The sequence below is a fragment of the Protopterus annectens genome, chromosome 7.part0, assembly GCF_019279795.1.
Source record: "Protopterus annectens isolate FY-2018-M chromosome 7.part0, PAN1.0, whole genome shotgun sequence".
NCBI lineage: Eukaryota > Metazoa > Chordata > Ceratodontiformes > Protopteridae > Protopterus > Protopterus annectens.
In genome coordinates this window covers 1,851,031,998-1,851,055,887 of record NC_056739.1, presented here as the reverse complement: position 1 = coordinate 1,851,055,887, position 23,890 = coordinate 1,851,031,998, and the positions used below count along the sequence as shown (strand labels likewise).

The window sequence follows — 23,890 nt, the reverse complement described above, 5'->3', positions numbered from 1 at the left end:
ACACCCCCTTGCTTTGTTGTGCTTAGCTAAGCTTATCTGGGGGCCATGGAGCTCCATTGTGCTTACACCATGCATGACACACCCCCTTTTCATGTCTGCTGCTCCTCCGGCTTACACGATCTTGTTATAGCACCTACACGGTTAGGTGCAGTTTGGGACTTAGAATATTTTTGTGATTCAGTAAATTTCCCCTCATTTTCATACCCCACTGCCTTAGTCCACAGTTAGTGCACTACCCCAGAGCCTTTCCCCTTAACAACCACTGTTTCCTGGCATTGTTTTGATTCTGCATACCATAGACTATAATGGCAAAATGCAGATTTCCCTTAAAATTGTGTTTTCACAATTTTTTAAAATTTTCGGCACAATCCCGTTTGTGCACCACTGCCCTAGGCTTAAACGGCTGAGATCGGCCAAAAAAAAAAGTTTTATTTTTAGAAAAATGAAACACTTTTCCATGCCAATGGACATATATTTGACCATTGGCATGCCTAAAGATTATAATCCATGCTTTTGTTTGAGCTGTCATGCCTCCATTTTAGTTTTTGCACAATGTATTCAGCTAGTAGTTGAATACATTTCTGCAACTAGCACTGTTCTTGCACGGATGCCTGCCTGCTTGCTGAATCACAAAATCTGATGTTGTTAATCTTCATTCATTCTTTACTGATGGGTTCAGAACCAATCCTTGGTTCCCACTCAGCCTTTATACCAAGCTCGCATCAGCCAAAAACTCTCATGCTAAGATTTCCCATAGTGCCTCTCTCCCCTGTTATCTCAGATCTCGTTTGCCTCATACTTGTCAGGACATGTCAAGCCATTCTCTCTCAGCTAAGTCTCTAATTTGTTACTAATTTAGTGAGATTGTTGGTTTTGAACCTTTCGTTCTTTGTTTGATACCCCTTTTTCACTTTTGCTGTGATAAATTGCCTCTTCCTTTCTTTCCTTACCAATTTTATTGGTATTTTTTCCTTCCATCATTGGTAGTCTCACCCTCACCTCTTTTGGTATTCTCGGGATGCCATTGTTGGTACCCTTTTTCTCTCTTTTTCCTTTCTCTTTAGTATAACCTGTTTTTTGGGTTACATTTGTGTTTTCTTGGTAAAGTCATCGTTATTAAGGTGAAGATACTGTTTTTGGTGATTTTGAGCAGTTTACAATATGGCAGACAGGAAGGGCATGACTGGTTTTAATAGGTGCGACCAGTGTGCTCGTAAAATGTCTAACTCAGACATACATTCCTTGTGTGTCTGTTGTTTAAATGTAGAACATTTATCCGTTCAGCCTCCTTGCCCTATTTGTGCAGGTTTTAGTACCAGGACCTTGAACGAGAGATGGAGTAAACTTATTTTAAAGGGATTACTTAAGATGCCATTCTTGGAGGCTCTTTCTGCATCAGAGGGTTCTCCCCCTCTTAGGAAAGAACATAAGAAAAGGAGCCTGTCAGTCCCCTTATCTCTGAAGGAGCCGGTTCCTAAATCTTTAGAGCCTAGACCTAAAATCCTGAAATTGTCAATTATTCCACCAGCACCAGGGTATCAAATCCCTACTTCGGTGCCATCTGTGGAACCTACAGAGATTTTTGACTTTGAAATTGCCTTCACTGTCTTGGCACCAATACTGAAATCTACTTCTTCCATGCTGACTACTGAACCAGACACTATTACGACTGTCTCGGCACAGGTGACACCAGTTCTGTTGGTCATGGTTCCAACAACAACTGCATCTCACGAAACTCTCCCTTCAGCCCAAACAATAGGAATTCCACTGCTGGTCACTTCCCCTCTTCCAACTGCATTGTCTATGGGTCCATTGACCTCGTCTTTGAAGGGAGACACAGTGCCTAGGACCAGATACTCCCCAACGACGGATCCTTTCTATGTGCAGCCATACAGCCCCTTTTTAGAGCACCCAGACTCCCTGTTGGGGATATCCACCAGATCATCCTGGAGCCTTTCAAAATTAGATGTGGTCAGACTTGTGGCTCAACCCTTGATGGCTACAGGGTTGTCCTAACTCAGAAAAAAACCCTATCCCTTCTGGAACAGGAGAGATATTCCCACAGACTACATCTTATTCTCCTCCTTTGACCCTTTCGGTTCTGAAGTCCTCAGCTCCGATGTTCCTCTCGGTACCAGCTGGCACGGCACCCACAGCACCCTCATCTGTGGCATAGATGCTCTCCCTATGGACTTTGACTCACTGGGATCTGAACCATTCTCAGGGTTGTGACTGGTTTGTCGGCACCGGAGGCCCTAGCCCGGCACCGGTATCCTCTATGACATAGAATGCTACGGTCCCAATGTTGGCAATGGAGCCAAGTTCCCTTGAGTTTCCACTCCTGGTAGCGGGTCTGTTGGAGTGGGGTGTGACCCTGGTTTTGAGGTTGTCCTTTTTGGTTCTGAGCTCCCATCCCTCTTCAGGCGGGCCCACTTTCCAGGCATTGGAAAGGACACTAGTCTCTGCAGGCTGGCAGCTGGTTCCACGGGCATCAGATCACTCTAAACTCTCACCCCCTACACCACAGTTGACACACTCTTCCACTCCAGGACGCTGAGTACGGGAGCCGCAGGAGACTCTTGAGCAGCGAGCCCCCTTTCCCGGGTCCTCCTTGGAAGCCCCTGCTGAGGAGGTTCCTAGGAAGAGGTCATGCAAGAGGAAACACATCAACTCTCCTGAAGAGTCTATCACGGAAGACATGAATTATGAAGGGGAAGGATCCCCAAAATCCCCTCCAGAAGATGTCTCTTTTGGAGACATTCTAGAGATTTTGAAGCAGCGAGGTGATTGCAAGTCCACAAATCCATCCTCCAAGGAGTCTGTGTTCTTGCAGGCTTTCCGTGCTCGGCCCTCTACCGCCTGGGTGATCTCACCTGCTGACTAGCTCATCCAGCTTGTCGTGCAGTGTGCTTGGGAGAAGCCTGACTCCCTCAAGCCCATCCCCTGGAGACATGATAAACTTTCATGTCCTCCTGAAAATAATTCACATTGGTCGAAAGGTTTGGCTGTATACACTATGGTGGTGTTGCCAGCTACAAAAAAGGAGCTCGCCAAGGAGAGCCATGGTGTACATCCTCCAAACAAGGAGTCCTGAGTGTTGGACAGGTTTGGGAATTGGACGTTCACCTCTTTGACCTTTGCCATTCGTTGAATTATCTGGCACATTTCACTAGGCTCCAGAGAGATCTTGTTTTGGAGCTGTCTGGAACACTAGCAGGAGTAGTGTCTGACAGGTTTGGGACAAGGTGGCCTCGCAGTTAGCGACCTTAAAATCTATTTCTAACTCGTCCATGAGGTTGATCTCACATGCAACCGAAGGGGCAGCTAGATCAGAGGGTGCAGGCGTTGTCATGAGACATCATGCCTGGATGCACCCATACGACTTCGTGGATCCTTTCTAGGCTTCCTTTCTCGACGCTCCAGTCGAACCATCCTCCCTCTTCAGACCCAAAGTAAAAGACACGTTGGCCAGGTGTGAGCAAGATGGTAAGACTCTGCTGTACGTGTACATTTTTGTAACCCTCAACGATACTTCTCAAGGAATCAGAGGAGTGGAAAAATGTGGCACAAAAAATCCCAGAACTCTATCCATGACACACGTGATGAGTATATCCCATGGGGCAGAGGGGGTAACTCTTCCGGAATGTGCCCCTTTCAGGACAAGGGGGGGTCCATGTACTCAGGGATCCAGAGATTCTTTCTCTGGTCAGCCCTACCAGTGCTTCTGAAGAGTGACCCAATTGCTTTCCTCTGGAAGCAGTCGGGCGATGTTTTTTGCTGCACCTGCATCCCTGGCTAAATATCACTTTGGATTCCTGGTAGCATCGGATAATTACCAGAGGCTATCACATCCCCTTAGATCTGTACCCCAAAACACCAAAACATATTCCCGATATTCCACCCAGTTAGAGGGAATGTGCAGCTCAAGAGATTCTAAAGCTGCTATAAAAACGAGTCATCCAAAAAAGAGTCATCCAAATAGTCCCACCAGACCAGAGAGGATCCGGCTTCTATTCAAGGTTCTTTTTAGTGCCAAAGAAAACAGGGGACTGGAGACCCATTTTGGACCTCAGCATATTAAACAAGTTTGTCAAACAAATGAAGTTCTGGATGGTCATGGTTCAGTCTAGTCTTCCTTTCTTGGAAAAAGATGATTGGATGTGCTCCATAGATCTTTGGGATGTGTATTACCACATAAAGATGGACAAAAGATCCAGAAGATTTCTCCGCTTCCGGCTGGGATCCAATTATTACCAGTTTCGCCCATTGCCCTTTGGCCTCTCTACAGCCCCCAGAGTGCTCACCAAATGCATGGCAGTGGTTGCAGCTCATCTAAGACTGCAGGGATTTCGGGTGTTTCTGTATTCAGACAATTGGCTCCTCACTGCCCCCACCAAGTGTCTATAAGTAAGGGCACATCAGTACACCCTGGTGCAAGCTCAGCAGTTAGGAATTTTGATAAACCTGGAGAAAAGTCAGCTGACCCCAGCTCAGTTTGTAGAATTCATAGGGGCAATGCTGAACACGCTCTTCTGCACAGTTTCCCTGCCCTCACACAGATTACAGAGATTGATGTCCCAAGTCTAAGCGATACTACCCCAAGACATAGTACCTGCATGAGCAGTCCTCCAGGTCTTGGATTCCATGGTTTCAACCATAAGAATCATCCCATTGGCAAGACTACATATGAAAATACTCCAGTAGCTTCTACTAACACAATGGTCAATGCTGACTCACCCAGTATCCTTCCAGATACGTCTAATGAACCTGTGCAAAAAGGACTTACTATGGTGGACGCAGACAGACATGTCTCTTTGGAGCTGACCTTACTTGCTCTGTCAGCCCAAGGCCACAGTGACCACGGACGCCTCCCTGACCAGGTGGGTAGGGCATTATCAGGGACAAACAGTCCAAGGCACTTGGTCCCCTGCCAAGGCCAGTTTGCATATCAATGTCCTGGAACTAAGGGCGGTGCTTTTAGTGTTGCAAGCATTTGCCCTTGCCCTATCATCAGAGACTATTGCAATTCAGATGGACAACATGTCAGTGGTCTGGTACATCAACAAGCAAGGAGGAACCAAATCCTACCCTCAGTGTCAGGAAACCTTGAGAATTTGGAAATGGGCGATAGCTTCCAACCGCTTTCTGTTAGCAACGCACATTCACAGGGATTCCAGTGTGATTGCAGACAAACTGAGCAGGTGTATGTTTCTACCTCACGAGTGGTCCCTCAATCCTTCAGTGGCGTTGAGGATATTCGATCGCTGGGGCTAGCCTTGCTGCGACTTGTTCACCTCGCCTATAAATCAGAAGCTACTTTGCCCTGATCCCCTCTCAGGGGGAACCCCCGAGGGATACACTCACACACAATTGACTCATGGGACTGCTTTATGCCTTTGCTCCGATTCCATTGATCCCACATTTCCTGAAGAAAGCAATCTGGTTGCGAAGCAAAGTAATCCTCATTCCTCCTTATTGGCCCTGACAAGTTTGGTTTCCCTTCCTATGGCCTCACCTAATATGCAAACCATGGATTCTGGATCCAACTCCAGAATTACTGTCACATCCTCGAGGGCTACTTCATCTGAACCTTGCCACTCTCAAGCTGACAGCTTGGTTTCTCCACTTCCAATAATTGCCAGGCATAAGAATCTTTCCTCTCCTGTTCATGGCATCCTTTTGGCTTCTCATAAGCCATCCACAAGGAAATTGTATCAGGACACGTGGAAAAGATTTACCTTTTGGGCTCAGGATAACAAAGTAAACCCTGTTTCAGCATCAGTTCCCGAGGTACTTCATTTCTTATCTGGCCTGTTGCCATCTGGAGTGGCAGCTTCTATGATTTGAGCTCATCTAGTTGCTATTTCAAATTTCCATGATGGTTTTGGTGACACTTCTTTGATTTCTCACCGCCTCTGTAAAACCTTTCTTAAAGGAGTCTCCCATATCAGGCCACCCATTCAGCTTTGGAATTTAACTCTTGTAATACAAGCCCTAACAAATCCCCCTTTTGAACCTGCAACCAATTGCGACATTAAATTTCTCTCATGGAAGTCATTTTTTCTGGTAGCCATTACTTCGGCACAAAGAATATCTGAGCTCCTTTCCTTATGTATCAATATATGCTTTTTCATAAGGACAGAGTATTGCTTCTGACCAACCCTTCTTTCCTACACAAAGTAATCTCTGAATTTACCATGAATCAGACAATTGATTTACCTGTTTTCTTCCCTAATTTCACAAATAAAGGGGAGTATTGTCTTCATTTATTGGATGTACACACAAAATTATGGTTTTATTTAGACAGAACGAAATCTCTCAGAAAATCTGACCAGGTCTTTGTTTCTTATTCTGGACGTAAAACAGGAGGAGCTGTTTCTAAGGTTACCCTGTCAAAGTGGTTGAGGGATTAAATTTTCTTCATCTACCATCACAGTGATTTACCCTTGCCTAACAAAATTAAAGCACATTCAACAAGATCTATGGCAATTTCAGTGGCTTTCCATTCTAGAGGTACCATGGATAATATTTGTGTACCAGCAACGTGGGCTACCCCACATACCTTTATTACTCATTGCAAATTGCATTTGGTCTCCAGGGGGTGAGCTGCCTTTGGCTCAGTGGTGCTCAGGAATATTCTTCCATAGGGCCTCCCAGGAAACAAGGTAGCTAGAGACTCTGTCCCATCAGTAAGGAATGAATGAAGATTTACAACATCAGATAAAGAAGTTATGTCTTACCATAATGTTCCATCTGTGTTGTTCATCTTCATTCATTACGTCCCTCCCACCGTCCCCTTCCAGTAGGCTCCTGGAGGTTCCAGATGTGGTCCTTTATCCTGTGTAGGGTATTTTGAGCAGAGTCCTTTATGTCCTTGGGGTAAAATCGATCTGAGGTAATGAGGGAGAGAGGCATTATGGGTAATCTTAGCACAAGAGTTTTTAGCTGATGCGAGCTTGCTATAATGGCCGAGTCGGAACCGAGGATCAGTTTCAAACCCATCAGTAATGAATAAATGAAGATGAACAACACAGATGGAAAGTTCTGGTAAGACATAACTTGGTTGGCATGGTTTTTAACAGCAAATGAGGTAATTAGCATTATGCAGTAGTGTCTGTTCAGGAATAGTGTAGGCAGTCTCATGCACATCAGAACATTTGTTCACTGGATCGCTTGATAGCCATATTCCATGCAGGAATGGCTACACTGTCCCTGCATGGAGATTTCACTTTATTGAATCCCAGGGAGAGAGTAACCCACCCACTTAAATTTTCACCTCTTATCTCTGATAAATCCTCCTAATCAATCTTATAATTTAATCATGAAATGCAAATGCTTCCCATCTTACTCTGTCAAATGCTTTCTCTGTATCAAGACCCACCAACAACAGTGATATTTTCTTACATTCTGCTTTCCTCTGGGTCATCGCATGTTTTGTTAATGTTTTCAAATGTTTGCTTCCCTCCACAAAATCACATTGATCCATATCTGTCAATTTTGGCGTGCTGTTTGTAATTTTTTAGCCACCATAGACATAAACACATTATAATCGTGGTTTAGTGTTGAAATGGACCTGTGTGAAGCTGGATCTGATGGATCTCTAGCCTCTTTAGGTATTACAGCTGCCACTTTTTTCTTCCAGGATGTTGGTAGTTCTCCTCCTCTTAAAAATACTTAAACAAAACCTTCCATATCTTTATCCTTTCTCCCTCCTAGTTCCAAACTTCCAAAGGAATACCATCTATTCCTGGAGACTTTCCTGTGGATTGGTTATACATCCCCATTTTTACCTCATATCATCCTATCCTAGCTGTTAGTAATTGAGCCTCATCTGCTTCTAACCTTGGCATATTTAATTCTTCCATAAATATTTCCATTTGTACATTTTCTTGATTTCTATATTTCTCTGCTTTATATAGACTTTCATAGAATTTCCAGAATATTTCTAATACTTCTACAGGATCTCTTGTTATCTTCCTTGCTAGAGCCTCCCTAAGCTTGGTGACAGCCCTTTCTACTTTTTGGTGGCCTTGTCATTTTGCTAAAAGTTTTTGTGCTCTAAAGTTATTATTAAAAACGGTTGCTTAACAGCAATCCTTCCAAACTAATGCACATTATTGAAGTAATCCTTTATTTTCATTTTAGTATTCTGCAGTTGCTCCTTCTCTTGTTTATGGGAGTCCTCCTATTTTGCAGTACTTTAACATTTGTCAGCCCCCCTAAATAATTCTTGTTACTTCTTAACTATATCTCTGTTTCTTTTATTTCCACCATTTTTTAAACTCTTAATTTAATTTTATCCCACTTAATATGTATATTTTCAGAAGAAACACTACCCATTCCTTAAATTCCTCTCTTTTCAACAGATAGGTGGAAAAGCACCAGTGTCGCATTTTTATTTCATGTTCCTGTGAAATATAAATTCTGTCAAGCCTAGCCTAGTTTTTGTATCTTGGGGAATAATATGTAAATTCACTCTGATCTCCTAGTACTGAATTCACTTCTTCCATGCCAAATATTTTCATAAATTTCTTCGAAAATCAGTCTACCATCCTTTGTTATAGTTTCCCTTCTGGCCCCCACAGGCACATCTTCACTGCTGCAAATCAAATTCAAGTTCCCACCTATAAGTACTATTCCTTGCTGAAAGTTGCTTATTTCTCTCAGAATTTTCTTAAGCTTCATTATAGTAGTTTTAGGTGGAATATAAATACATACCAGTGTAATCCTCCTCGCTAGCCAGTAACCCCTTATTACTACAAGTCTACCATTTGTATCATTTTTATCCTCTTCTATCACTGTTGGAGCTTCTCTTGCAATTAACTTAAGTACTCCTCTTTTCCTTTGCCCCAGATATTTCTCTGAATAGCCATCCTGAAAACCATTCCGTATCAAATTCAGATGTTCACTTCTTTCCAAATTTATCTCCTGTAGCATAGCTCTTTGCACACTGCAGTTTTTAATGTAGTTCACTACTGTCTTTTGTATTTATCTGTGAAACCACTGACATTTAAAGACATTACAGAAGGCATTATTGTCCTAAATTTATCACTCCAACCTTTTATGTGTAACAGCTTTTTTGTTAAATGTTTAGTTCCAGCTTTTGTGTTACATGCATACACTGTTTGTCAGGTTGATCTTTTATACAGTTATTTCTTGTCATATCCATTTGAGCCTATGTCACAGCTTATAAAACTTTTTGTTTTATTGAAAGACTTCAAAAAAAAAAAAAACAAAGACCCTCCAATACCCTTAAAGCCCATTAATTTAATAATAACACACAAAACTATGTACATCTTCAAATATTGAAATTTTATCCAACTAATAGGAATAAATATGCCAAACTGACAGCCACACTCATAGACGAGATAACCTAAAAGAAAGATTATTCATGCTAAGATGCATGGTGCGGCCTGTGCTTCTACTAAGTGCTGTCTGGTTTTGTCTTATCTATGTAGCCCTCTCATCTGGGAAAATACTTAAATGCTTTCAGAGAACATGATCTCCTAGCCACGTCTCTTTATCAGATTGTCTCCTAGAGAGATGATAACCAGATAGAAAATTGCTAAGCATACATTTATTTACTAGGAAAAAGCCTTGGAATATTCAATATTTTTTTCATTTACTTGCTTTCTTTTAAAACCTGTTACTAGATCATGCTAAGGGCCTTAATCTAGTCATTCCCATATGCAAGAATGAGAAAAAGCACACTAATCTTTATTTTGTCATGTGCTTGTTTACAAATATAATTATTGCTTTGTAATCTCACATTTGTCAGTTTCCAAATTACTGGTTTTATTCCTGTTCATCTCTGTCTCTCAAATTTTGCCTCTGCTTCATTTCCAACTTAGTCTTGATTCTTCTATTCAGCTCTTGTTTTCTTCTTTCAAGCATTTTCCATTGAAATATTGGAGAAGGTTTCACTGACACAGTCTCTCTGTGTTCTTTATTACCAGTAGAACAAGAGACAGAATCTCCTTCTGTTTCGCAACTCACTTTCTGTTGGACTGACTTTTGTATTTCCTCCTTAGCATGTACTACAGCAAAAAAGGATTTTGTTCCTCCAGGAAAAATAATTTGAAGATAGTTGTCTTCAGCAGTTTGAATCTCACCCGTTCTTCTCGCCATTCCCTGAATAATGGAATACATTATCTCCTTTTCTACCTGGTGTACATTGAGTAGTCATTCTGCACAAACACTCTGCTATCTTCTACTTTTAGTACTTTCTTCTTCTACCACAGTTTTTTCAGAATCAACTCCTTCTGCTGTTAAGTTTGCATCTTTACTATTAAAGGTCTAGTTTGCTTTCTTATAGCCATATTTGGAGCATATACATGATGTGCCCTTTCATTTAGCAATTTTTGTTGTGGGATAGCAGTCCAGTAGCTTACTTGTGCTTTCATAAAATTAATACAGTCTGTTCCTTCCAGCTTCTCTGGTACAGCAGAAAATCTCAGGTTTTCCCTACATGTTCTGTCCTCTAATTCTGATATTTTTTTAAACATCTGTTCTTGTGCAGTCTCATATTTAGCAAGCCTTTTCTTCATTTTGACCTCTGAGTTTTGCAGTTTTATCACCTTATTTGAATATCTGTTTGAAGCTTCTTCCATTTTTTCCAGCATTTTGTTGTTTGAGTTGATATACTCTATTAGTGTTTCATTTATTTAATCAGGTCTGTGTGCAGTTGTCTTATACTTTCCTCCTGGAAGTCATGTCTGAAGCTTACACTGCTTATTGCGGAACAGCTGCAGTACTTTTCCCAGTTAGTGTTTTCATCACCTTTTGTAGCTGATTTTCCTTCAGGTCCTCTGTATTTCTTTTTTGCAGGCATCCAGGCAGTGCACTTACTAGCCAATTACTGAAATTTACCCAGAAGTATAAGTCCACTGCTAAGTTTTTGTTTTCACAGCGGAAGATTTTGTTATATGTTTGGTCTAGTTTTGCCAGCAGGTTATTTTGTAGATTGGAAAATAGAGGGGAGCCATAGAGGAGGGCGGGGAGGAGATAGGATTGGGCTAGCAGTAGTTTTGGGTTGGGGGTCAGGAATTTACTGTTTCTGTATAGCATGCCCGGTTTTTGGTGTGTTTTCTTTATAGAATGAAGTATGTGGAGGTCTAGTTTGAGCTGGTCGTCTATGATGACACCTAGGAGTTTAGTGTGTAAGTCTGGTGTTATGATGGTGCCATTTAGGGAGGATATGAGAAAGGTGGATTTGTGGTCTGAACTGGCAGAAAGGGTGAGAAGGAATTTTGCCATTTAACTGCTTGTAGGGGACTGGACACGTAACTTGAGAACCAATTTAGAGTGGGGATGGAAATGTTCAGCTGAGAAAGTTTATGAAGTAGAAGTTTTTGAGAGACAGTATCGAACGCCTTTGAGAGATCTAAGAAGAGGCAGGACACAAGTTTATTATTGTCTCTGGCCTCAGCTACAGTATGAGAGAAGGATAAGAGTGCAGTGTTAGTACTGTGTTTGGGCCTGAAACCATGCTGGGTGTTGGTTAAAAGATTGTTTAGAGTAAGGTGGGAAAGCAGTTGAGAATGGATACACTTTTCAAGAATTTTGGAGAGGGGAGAAGGAATAGCAATGGGATGGAAGTTAGATGGTTCTGTGGAGTTACCTCCTTTATGTAGTGGGATAGTGAAGTATTCCTTCCAAATAGAGTGGACAGTGGATTCTTGGATTGAGCAGTTGATTAGAATGGTGATAGGAAGGGCAATAGAGTTAGCAGCAAGTTTAAGGAATTGGGGAGGTAGGTTATCAGGGGTGGGAGAACAAGGTTTGAGTTTACTGAGAAGAGTTTTAATATAACTAACAGAGACAGGTTTGAGCATGAAGAGGTCTGAGAGGTTAGTGGAGTCAGATTGGGAATGTGAAAAAGGTGTAGGTCTGGTAATTGAAGTGACAGAACTGGAAGTGGAATTAGAGGTGGGGTTGGCGTTATTAGAGGTGTTAGGTACTAGTTTAGAAATGGTATCAATGAAGTAGTGATTTAAATGGATGGCGGTATCTGAGGGAGACTGATTGGGAAAAGGGTTGGGGGTTGTGGGTGAGCCAGGGTTAAGAAGAGTTTTTATGGTTGACCAGAACTTCTGGGGGTTAGTAGTTTGCAGAGATTGGTCATACAGGTAAAACTTTCTTTTGTCCTGGTTGACTCTTTTTTGTAAGATTTCTAAGTTCCCTATAAGATTGTAGGAGGGCAGGAGATTTGCTTTTCTGATATTGTTTCAAGTGGCATCTCTTTTATGCATAAGGTGGAAGGTTTCTTTGGATAGCCAGGGGGCATGTTTAGCTTTGACTTTTATTTTCCTGATGGGGGCAATTGAGTTGAGTATGTTTAGGAATGTCTGGTTGAAGTAGCTAACTGCATCATTTAAAGGTAGAGAGTATAGGCAGGACCAGTTAATATTTAAGAGAATTTTGTTGAAGGAAGTGGTATTGAATTTTCTTTGGTTGCAGATGTATTTTAAGAGGTGAGTATAACTTTAATATATCTATAAGAGAACAGATCTGAGCATGTATATTGGTGCAAAGAAGAAGAGATAAATGGTGAGCGCCTCATATAACTGTCGTTTATCTGAGCTTTTGTTAAACTATTTTGCTGTTTGCTGCTGCAGGTGCTAACAGACTGTTAAATGCAATAATAGCTGACACTATAGAAATATTTTCACATTTTTGTCTGACTTTAATAACTTCTTGCTAGTTTGCTTTTCTGTAGCAGCCATATGGGATTGTGTCTAAACTTTAACTGTCCATACATGTATTCTAGTCATTTGTTTTAGGAACAAAACAAGCTTATTGCTGTATGCCCATTAAACCTTCTTTTTTAATGTTGAATGACTTACTCCTTTTCCTCTTTTGACAGTAGTGACATTTGCTTCAGGCACTGCTTGTGTCGTAATCATCTAAGAAACTGATTTTTTTGAAAAATTTCCTTGCAACATATACAGATTCCACGCCCCCCAAAACACACACACACACACACACACACACACACACACACACACACACACACATCTCTCCTGTTTTGTCATTTGGCATTAGAACCATTCTTTGTTCTCGTGCTATTACTTGTACAGAATGTGAAATTTTAGATTTCATATCAGTGGTAAGATCCCTTGCTACATAATGCTACTAATACATTTTTGAAGACATATTGCTTGTTTATTTAGCACCACCTTCTGTGTTGCTTGCTATGAGTGTCTCTGTGTCATATGTATTGTTTTTGCATATTGCCTTTTTAACTATATTAATATGTTGACTTTTTAGGTTAGAATTCCAGAATCCAAAACTGCTTTTCTTAATTTATTTGGTGGCGACTCAAAACATAAAGTCCTGGCATTAGAAGACAAGTGTGACTCAAACACAGGTTTGAATGTATCTCTCTATTTTTTGCCTCTGTTCATTTGATCATGTTCTTTATATTTTTCTGCAGGAGTAAATAACTTTTACCAATGTTTCTTCTTTCCATTCTGCACAATTGTAGCCATCTCTCAGGACTTTGGTAAATACAGAGAGGTAGGTAGAATTAATCAGTAGTTCATAGGCAAAGTTCAGCAAAAAATAGCACAAAAGGTGAAGTAAAGAAAGTGTACTATATATTTTATAGGTGTGTTATTGACTAGAGGGGGGAAATAGGGCTTTGCTCAGCTGTGTAACAGAGAGATGGAGCTCGGGCTGCACCCCATACTATCTGAGATTGATTTGTAGTTTCTTCACTGGAGGGGTCAAGGAGGGTAGAGTAGGAAGGAGCAGCATTTTATTGTTCACCCTTTCCAGGAGGGAGGAGTTGGATTTCTGTCAGTGATTTGCCACTCCCTGATGATTAGGGGCATGCCATTATTCAAGACAGATGGTCTTTAAATTTGACTGGAGCTGACTGACATTGCTTGTGATAATACACATTACATCAACAACTGTTCTCAGTTTAGGCATCTCAGAAATCACCTGCACAACCAAAATATATGCCAGATGGACCTGCTCCATGTTTACCTGTTTTCTTCCAAACCCAACCCCACTACAGCTGAGGTGGTCCAACCCTGGGGTTTACCAGAGACACTAGGGTGCAAAAACAGTAGAAAGCAGCAAAATGATCAGCTGAATACATTCAAGGCTTCTTCCCTAATAACATGCAGAAGTATATCATGGTGTACCTTTTTACACTTCTTGGCTGTTCTTGCAAAGAGGAATAAATAATTGTATGGATCCAGAGCTTTCAGTCTAATGCTAAACTGCCATTCAGCAAGATAATTCTCAGTAGTTGCAGATGTAGCATTATTCTAACTGTAAATTAATTATACTTCTGAACTCAAAAATATTGAAAATAAACATATTTTCTTTAAAAGTATTTATTCTCTTTTGAAAGTGTATATATCACACTTCTGGTACAATGTTTCATCTGTATGTATGTCAGAATACTCATAAAACATCAGAGACACTGTGGATGTGCCTCAGACTCCATAAGGTGTTTATTCAGCCCGTTTCTAGAAGGAATGTGTACCATATAACATGTGCAGTCTGTAGTTTGGCATTAATATATTCTATTATTTCATGCTGTTTGTGTATGGCATGACTGCCTTTATTACCTGAGAAAATATCTTGATGCAAACTGTAGCCAGAAGTGCCGGTGATTTAAACTTGCCTCCCACAGATGAAGGGAGCAACCTGCAGTCTTCATCAAATCCTTTAAAGTCACAACTATCGAGGATGCCCAATGCATAAATTAGGACTGCCTCTCCCTCATTTTTGTGTCTTTTTTTAAACTGACAGAAGAAAATAATGGAATTGGATGCCTGATATTGGGCAAAATCATCTCTTACAAAGACTGTCTATGATGTTGCCCTGAGTTCCTTGTGAGTTGCAGGTTTCTCTTTGACTAGTGAGGTGTCAAGCGTACAACCATCATTATCAGTTATTAGAGGAACATGGGACATACACATCCCACAATCACCTTAAACACTGCATACTTGGGTGTCTGTCCAGACCTATCCATATTTGAGCACTTAGATCATGGCGTCACCCTGGCATCTCTCATGGAAAAATGTCTCAGTCTTCCACTGAAGGGTAGATAGTTGCACTCAGGATCAATAAGTCTATGTCCAACACTCCTGTCTCGATTATGCAGGACTATCTGACTTTGTTTGAGGAGACTCTTATTGGTCATTCTGCATTGTTTGGATGTGGAAATGTTTCATGTGATATCACTGGTTTGCATTCTCCCTATCACCAGTGTTCCATTACCTGTGACTGTCATAAACATTGATGCTGCTTAATGGCCTTTCAGCGTTTATGATAATTTCTAATGGGTTTTATCCAAATACACAAAGCATCAAATCAAATGTTAATACAATGGTGATATCTACAAACCTGTCAGTTAAACCAAGTAGCACTTTTCTCCAAAACCATTATCTTATGTAGGTTTGGACGTAACAAGCATCCCCCATTCTTTAGGTTTCCTTAGTAGCAAACACAAAGTTTCATTAATGTGGTATGTTGTTACTTAATGTACATCTACAAAATAAACATATCAAGCTCGTGTGCCTACCAGTTAACTCAAGTAACACTGCCTGTCACACACTCATCGCCTCATATAAGTAGGCCCGGGTTGCTAGAGATAGTTGAGGTCTTTCTCTCCCCATGTCTTCAAGACACTTTTCTTAACAGCCCACTCTGAGAACCTGGAAGTCCTTGTCTCTTGAGACGGACAAAGATAATGAGAACTCTTCTTTTGGTAACTTCCATCCAGATGCCCCCTACCTTTGGAAAGATGCTTAGGATCAAAATGTTAATTATGGATTGGCATGTAGTCCCTCTGCCTTGTGCCCAGAACTTCATGAACAGTGTTTGTGTGAGAAGGATGAGGTACTATTTGTCATCCTTCTTATAGACCCTGTTCTAGAAGATGTCATATTTGCAATCTGGAAACATCCTGATTCAGCTTCCATGAAAGCAGATGCCTTCTACAAGACATTGACTGTATTGAACAAGCTTTTTCTTAAGACTATTATGTAATCGCTCTGGCCCAGTTTAGGTGTTTAGAATGAAGAGATTACAACCTTTCCACTTTTCTGCTCAATCAGGAATCTAGTACTTTGGACAGGGTGGACAAGGTGGTTTCTCATCTGGAGCTGTGAGTCATTCAATCAGTCATACTATAATTATGAGCCTATAAAACTAGAAATGTTACAGTACTTAAACAATCTAACAGATAACCAGATGGACTCAGTAACCTGAGAGATTATACAGGTAAGTAGTAATTACAAAGTGCACTAGAATGCTGTGAAAGAGGTATGTCTTAAGGCACCCCCTGAAGCAATAAATAGATTTGCACTTATAAAGCTGCTGTAGAAAAAAAACCTTTGTCAGAAAATTACATTGCTAATATTGATAGTTGTGGTTATTATTAACATTATTTTACTATATTTGCTATTATTGTTAATGCCGTTATGTATACTATTGTGCATTGCTTGCATAGTGCCACTTTTACTGTGTATTTGATTGCATTTTCTGATTTCAGGTGTTGCTGTGTATTAACCTTACTGTTCTCCATATATATGATGTGTCAGCATGTTGCAAAAACACTGAAAAGCAGAGTACATGAATCCATACAATCTGAGACTTGTCTTAGAAAAAATAAAGATACCATAATCTCCTGGACATTGCAGCTCAACAAAAGGCATGCAGACCCCCTTGCATGGAATGGACTTTAAACTTATATGTAAATTAAACACTGTCCTGCTCTATGGAATTAAGTTGTCAACTGGGTAGTGTATTACGGGATGTGGAAGAAGGCTTAATGTATGCAAAGCCAGTACCCCATCTTCTCTATCAGACCAACTTTTTGTTGAAAAACACTAAACTGGGGAGAGAGATAAACAAGCTGTTTCAAAGGCTGACACTGAAGAAAAATAATTATGTACACAACTGCAATTACTCCATGGCAGAAACAGAATAAAGGAATTCTAAAACCATCCCCCCTGTTTTTGCATAAACATATACTATAGGGAAACTAAGTCATTCAGTAAAAAACAAAGTATATGTAATGGAGAACAAGCCAGAAAACCAACAACTGAACAAAACAACTCTGAATTAAAAACACCAAGTTATTTATTAATAAAAAAAGTACAAAGCTTTCTGGTAACAACCATTCAGGCACTAGTCAGATATTCATTTTTATATATTGTTCTTTCATCTTTAATACGTAAAACCCATTACTTGGTCTTATGAGGTGACCAGTTTACTCAGCTGTAGACAGGTTCTGAAAGAGCTTTACTGGATGATTCTGTAGCTACACTGTCTGATAAAGAAAATAAAACTGTGATATTGAATCTTGCTTATGTTACAAACCTGGCTATTCACAAAGCCAGACCCATTTGCAGTTATTAAAATGAGGTTTGCCAGAAAGGTATTCAACCAAGTCAACCTGTAATTGAATTGAACTTTTCCCCACAGAGGAACCAGCATTGGTGTACAAGGAATTATCTTCAGTTTTCTGGATCCCAGAGAGTGAATACAGACATCAGATCTATTTTCCAGTACTCATTGAGGACTTAGGAATTTAAGTGTGAAAAAATTATGTTTTTGTTTTAGATTTACTGGGGATATTTGATGTTAATGACTGAGCTACATTGAACTGATGTAGGTGATTTTTTCTGACGTACTACTGCTGTACAACACTTTTTGATTAATTCCTACACAGTCATTTAGTTATTTTTATACAAATCCAGCATGGTACATGTTAGCTGTTTGAATCTTAGTTTGATTAGAACCTAGAGCAACTGGTTTGGAAAGAGTATAAATAAGTGTTGAGTCAACTTACTTTCACTTACCAACAAATGCATAAGTGCTGATAAGAAATCTTATTTTTATTTTTGGCGGAATAATAAGAACTAAACATGGAGCAAGCTTAAAAAGACCTAAAAAGAATTGAACATAGCTACAAAATTGGGTTGTTTGCTAGAATACTGCATTAGTTTTACTTTAAATTCTGTTATTGCTGCTGTCAAGTTTTTAGATAATATGGCTAACACTTCAGTAAACTGTGGAGATTAGTGAAGCAAATGCAGACCAGCAGTCTGCATGCATTTTCACAAGGGACTCTGAACTCATTTCATATTGGTCCCTTCAGCTGCAAAATACAGCAGGTATTGGTATCAGAATTAAATCTGAGTTTCTTTTTCACCATACAACCACTACAGAATGGGACAAAAATAAAAAAGAAAGGTATGCCAAGTAAACTAATCTTAGGTCTGCAAAAGTTCATGACTTAGAAATACAGATCAGACACCAGGGTGAAAAATGTAAGAGTTTGTCACCATAGAGACATGAAACTAGGATGGTTCAGAGGTTTGGAATCTTGCCTGATTAGAAAGGCACATATTTTAAGAGGTGTACATAATAATATGGATTGCTTAAAGAATTGCCAGCCTAAATTTAAAGCACAGAGATAAAACCTAAGGCATGTAACACAGCAGATGGAAATGATAAAGGTAGAACTTGAAGCCAGAATAAGAAGCTCCAACTGTTCATATGTTCATAGGTAAGTACTAGGCTATCTGCCCGAGGGCATCTATAAGCCTAGCCAGAATGTGTTGGCTTTCGCCACCTCCTTAGATTAGTTCCCTGTGCCTTGGTCCAGCAGAGCCATTAATCCCCTGTGCCTCTGTCCAGCAGAGTCACTGCAGTGATCCCCGGGGTAAATTTTCTGTTTCCCATCCACTCATCAAGGTTTCTCTTAAAGAGTGTTATTGAGGGGCTCTGCCTAATGTAGATTGGAATCCTGTTCCAAAGCATGGGGAGTCTCTGGGACAGAAATCTATCCCCCCAGCATGTCCTGTTTATCATTGTGGTGAGGTTTAGATCCCTAGAACGTGTGGCTCTTAGGGATTTTTTTTTTTTTTTTTTTTTTTTTTTTAAGGTGGAGCATGTCCATCAATTCTGGGTTGGACATGGCCTTGTATGTCAGGCAGAGATCACCTCTGAGTAAGTGGTATGCAACCGAGTACAGCTGGAGTTTCTTCAGTCAGACTGCATAGGGCATATGTTGGAGGCCAGTAATCCTCTTGGTGAGGTACTTCTGTGGCCTTTACAGCTGTTGCAGGTGTCTTGTAAGATACATCCCAAATGGGGCTGTAGTATCCACAGAAAGTAAGAATGAGCCACAGTGCTTGTATAAGCTTTTAAAAAGGGAACTTGAAAGGTGTCATGGTAGGAAAGAACAAGCAGACCATGTAGTGAAATGTGGCATGCACCAAAATCTGCAAGAATTCTATAAACAGTTAAAGGATGTATATTTTGTTGCTGATGATTTTACAAATACAGAAAGTAATGATTTTCAGGGTGCATACTTCTACGGTTTACCTTTTCACATTATGACATAGATATCCCTAAAGCTTAAAAAACTCAAACTGTGCAATGGATTGTAAACAAGGCAATCAGTATCTCAGAATTTGCTAAGGGGTATGAAACCCTTCCACCAAAAAGAGGGGAAAGAATACCTGCTACCCATGCTGAGATATCAGATGTCAATATTGCTGATACCCTTAACATGGGGGGAAGTGAACTGTCTCATTTGAAAGGCAGCAAATCAGGTTAAGATAAACAGCTTGAACAGGCTAATACCTATGTTCAAGCACATGCTAGTGGCATTTCTCCTACAGCTCAGAAACTGCTTCCTAGTCCACCACCACTAGTGGAGTTACCTCTACAGCCCAGACCTCCAGAGTCTTACTCCTTCTCACAGTTATATTTAAGCCAGGCACAGTTGTACAGAAGACAGGGTCAAGGTAGACAAAATGACATAATATTTGAAGGGTGATAAAGATGTCGCCCTGGCTGGAAATACTACAGGGGTGCAAAAACTATAACAGGCCCAGCTCAGAAGCAGACCTAATTCTCTTGTCAGGGAAGGGATGAAGGAAGAAGTAAGATTAGAGGATGGGGTCAGACAGGTAAGGGAACAGGTAGTAGAACTGAAGTCGTTGTTCCAAAATTTCTGGAACCAGCAATCATCACTGCTTCCTATTTCCCTTATCCTAAGTCTGGGGCACCCAGCAATCCTAGCCACCCCACTGACAACAGTGCTTCCAATATAAAGTGACTAGTTTCTTTTATCTCCTCCCCAGTTTCCACAGTAAATGATGCTGATGTGATTACTGATTAGAAAGAAATATGCACAGTACAGATAACAGGAAAAACAGTCCCCAAGGATGACCCCTCACTGGAAAAACCTAAAACTTCTACTGACCGTAGAGTTGATACTTCTGTGTTACAAAGAAAAGGACAAAACAAATTCTATTTGGGCAACTTTATCCCCAGACGAATTGTAGATAAGTTCTACTTTGAGGTAAATGTAGAAAAAAAGCTTAAAGCATGTGGCTTTAATAGACTCAGGAGCTGAAGTAACTCTAATCTCAAGGGGTAACTATAATAAGCTTAGCAGAGCATTAAAAGATTCAAAAAGACTGAAAATCCTACTTTATGATCTGCACATTATAGGCAATGGGGGGGGGGGGTATATCTAAAGTTCACGTTTGGAAAAATGAAAGTGAGCCATCATGTCACTAGTAAGCCAGGAGTTGATTTCATAGGCTTATAACTGACTATTTTCATAGGGTCCGTCACCAGTGAATATGTCCATTCCCTTTAGAAAGAGCTTAAAAGTTCATAAGCAAGCACAATTGTGCTGTGTGTAATAAATGTAATGCTATGATTAAAGTGAGTTTTGTAAGGTCTGATGACCAGCTCAGTTGGTGCTTCTAAACTGGGGGTCTGATCCCATGGAGACAGAGGACACATGGTGTGTGGTTTTCAAGGGAGGATATATCAAAATCTGAATAAATGGCAGATGCCTGACATTCTTTACTAAAGAAGTAATCTCCGTTATCTCAGAAAGTAATGCAGACTCTGACACAGCAGTACTATATGATGAACACCCTTACCTCCCATGTGATAAATGGAAAAGAAAGTTCACTAGGTCACAAATCAATTCTTTGCAAAATGTGATCAGAGGGCAGTGACGCATGCATCATTTAAGGCAGACAATTTTTAGTTGCTTAAATCTGTTTTATGCTTGGGATATGAGAAGTGTCTTATGAGTGAACCATGTTATAGAATGCTAAAGCGACAAAGGACTGATCCGAGATTCATTAAAAAGTCACGAGTTGCTACGAGGTATTCCAAATTGTGATGGACATTTAGAGGGTATAGGCATTTGTAAATTTGTGCTTTAGATCTCAGGATAGGGGAAAAACATTGCAGCACCTTGTAGAGGTGGGAAGGGGCCTAAATACACCTTGACAGTAGGGCTAGATATCTTGGTGCACCTGTGTGTGTGTGATCATTAACATTTTGTGGTCACATACAAGGGGGATCCAGTACTTCTGAGTGTAACTCCACAAGCTCTCAGGTCAGACCATGCTCCACATATGCTAACTTGCAGCCGAAACTGCTACAGAAATTCCAGCCAATATCAGAAAATTCTTCTTAAGGGCTAATATTAATAAACATAAAATACACTCCGCACCTTATTGCAACACCAGCTGTAGATTAATGCTTGCTTTGGTGCATAACCCAACAGCAAACCCCATTGCTGTAGAAGCTTACTTTGAGCTAGTTACAATGACAGGGGTGTCTTTCTATGATTTGAAATTAGCTGTCTCTTTTATTGGTAAGTTACCAGAAAGTGTCATGCAAGAAGATGAATTTAGGAGATAAACATGATCACTGCCAAATGGTTTAATCTTACTGCAGGAAATCTGTCCCATTTCTAAAAAGAAGTATGTTCATGTGAAACTATTTTTTTTTTTACTTTGAGCTTTCTCATGTAGTGAGAAAAATATGAGATGGCATAAGAAAGTGTGCACAGCTAAGTTTGAAAAATGTTGTAACAGCTTAGGGAAGTGTGCACAACTGATATTGAAAATGTTCTGACATGACAGAAGAAAAATTGCAGCTTGGTAACAATTTTCAATTCCCAGACTTCCAGAGTCAAGTTGAGTAGACTATTCGGGCATGCAGTTGTGAGAAAGAAAAACAAAAGGAAGGAGTGCATGCAATGTTTAGTCAGTTTGCAGATGTGTTTGCAAATGATGTTTATTATTGTGGGATAACTGACCTTCATGTTGCTTAGGTGTCTAGTAAGTCCTAGGGTATGTACTTCAGTACAGGATCCCACTATCATATTATGGACATATCCAGGAGATTCTAGATACCCTGACTGAGAAAAGAATTATAAGGCAGATAAACTCTGTAACAGCTCTTGCATTTGGCCTATTCCTTAACCCACAGGTAAGTGGATGTTCACTTTAGACTACAGAAAACAAAATTAGCAGGTACTGTTATCTCATTGGCCCATGATATATCCTGACCAAAGCTTGGCTAGGGTTAGGGATGCAAAATAATACATAGCAATGAACACCTCAAATGTATTCTGGACACTGAAAGTCCATCCTCAAGACCAGTGAAAACTGTTTTTTTACAGTTAGAAAAAAACATTACACCTGGAATAGGCATCCTTTTGGAAAACTGACCTCTCCTGCCAATTTTAGCGTTTTCCTGCACAAGGCCATGCTTGATACAGAAAATAGAAATAATCTGATTTATGTGGATAGTATTCTAATAAAAGGTAACACTTTTGAGGAGCATTTTGCTGAAGCAAAACATGAGTTAACCCATGTGTTAAATCAGGGGTTGGTGTTTGGTGTGATGACCCTCTAATGGACCAGTAATCAAGGAGCCTCAGTCCTCACAACTGGCAACAGTGGGGGACATTCACTGAGAGGATGACAGGTACACACACAGTATTTCAAGATGCAGCTCTTTGCATCAAGTGTAGTTTCCCTTAATAGCACACAGAGATCACAGTCAGTCTGGGGCTGGTTAGATCCCTAATAAGACTACCCACTGGCACAGTTATAGAGTTGAGAGCTCAGCTGAGTGCCTAAGCCAAGACCTCCAGCACCCTCTCTGTCCAACCAGTGCTTCATGTCCCTGCAAAAGTACCTGACACTCACACTCTGAGGTTTGATTTACACACACATGCACACATAGGAAAGGCTGGCACAGGTTTACTAGCTATGCCCCATTATGCCCAGACTATAAGGTAGTTATTACTGCCACCGGTCACTCCCTATCACCTACTTTAGAGCCCTTAACAAAGGGTGTCCAATCTTACTTGTAATATTGATATTAATACAAATGGCTATTAGGAGTGAACTATACAGTGTCACCAAATAAATATGCAAGTATTCTCAAAACTTAAATATCTCTACATGGGTCAGCCATAATGAAAGATTTCAATATATTTAATAATAAATAATAAAAGAACAAGACAGTACTAAATATATATTCACAGAGACGTCAGAGTTCAAAACCGTAGGAAATATTTAAAACAACATTACAGGACAGTCTCAAATAAATAAAAAAATATCTAAACTAAGCTTTACTATATTCCTGACTGTATCTAAGAGAATTACTATTTCCTAGTAACTTACTATTAGATCAAGACAGATATGGTGAATGTTTTTTCTTGTTTTTGTCAGGTCCAAGACAGAATGCAGAATGCTCTGTCTCACTAAGAGATTTCTCAAAATAATATCTCAAATATTACTGTTGGGATAGCTTGCAGAATGACATCACTTCTTGTCATCTGACTTCTGGTCCCCAGGCCAAAACACCCATTGCTAACGTTGGCAGTATTTAGCATCTACCTGTAAAGATATACACACAAAAGCTTCCCCTCAGATCTCTGGCAGATGCTGGAAGTCATAAAACAATTGCATTCCTTTATGCTTTCAAGACTAGTAATTAGTTCACCCTAAATACAATACAGAAAGTTTCCTAGTACAGACATTGTGTCTCTTGCTGCACTGAAAACTGAAAGATACCATCT

The 23,890-nt window shown here is 40.2% G+C and overlaps 1 protein-coding gene across 1 annotated transcript in view; it reads left to right on the top strand.

The window, feature by feature from the left end:
* LOC122807249 (protein FAM169B-like) overlaps positions 1 to 23,890 on the top strand; it is a 446,649-nt gene that overhangs the window by 154,346 nt on the left and 268,413 nt on the right. Inside the window, exon 2 of the mRNA XM_044078338.1 lies at positions 13,270 to 13,369. Coding sequence (XP_043934273.1) covers positions 13,270 to 13,369 — 100 coding nt within the window. The remainder of the gene's footprint in view (positions 1 to 13,269; positions 13,370 to 23,890) is intronic.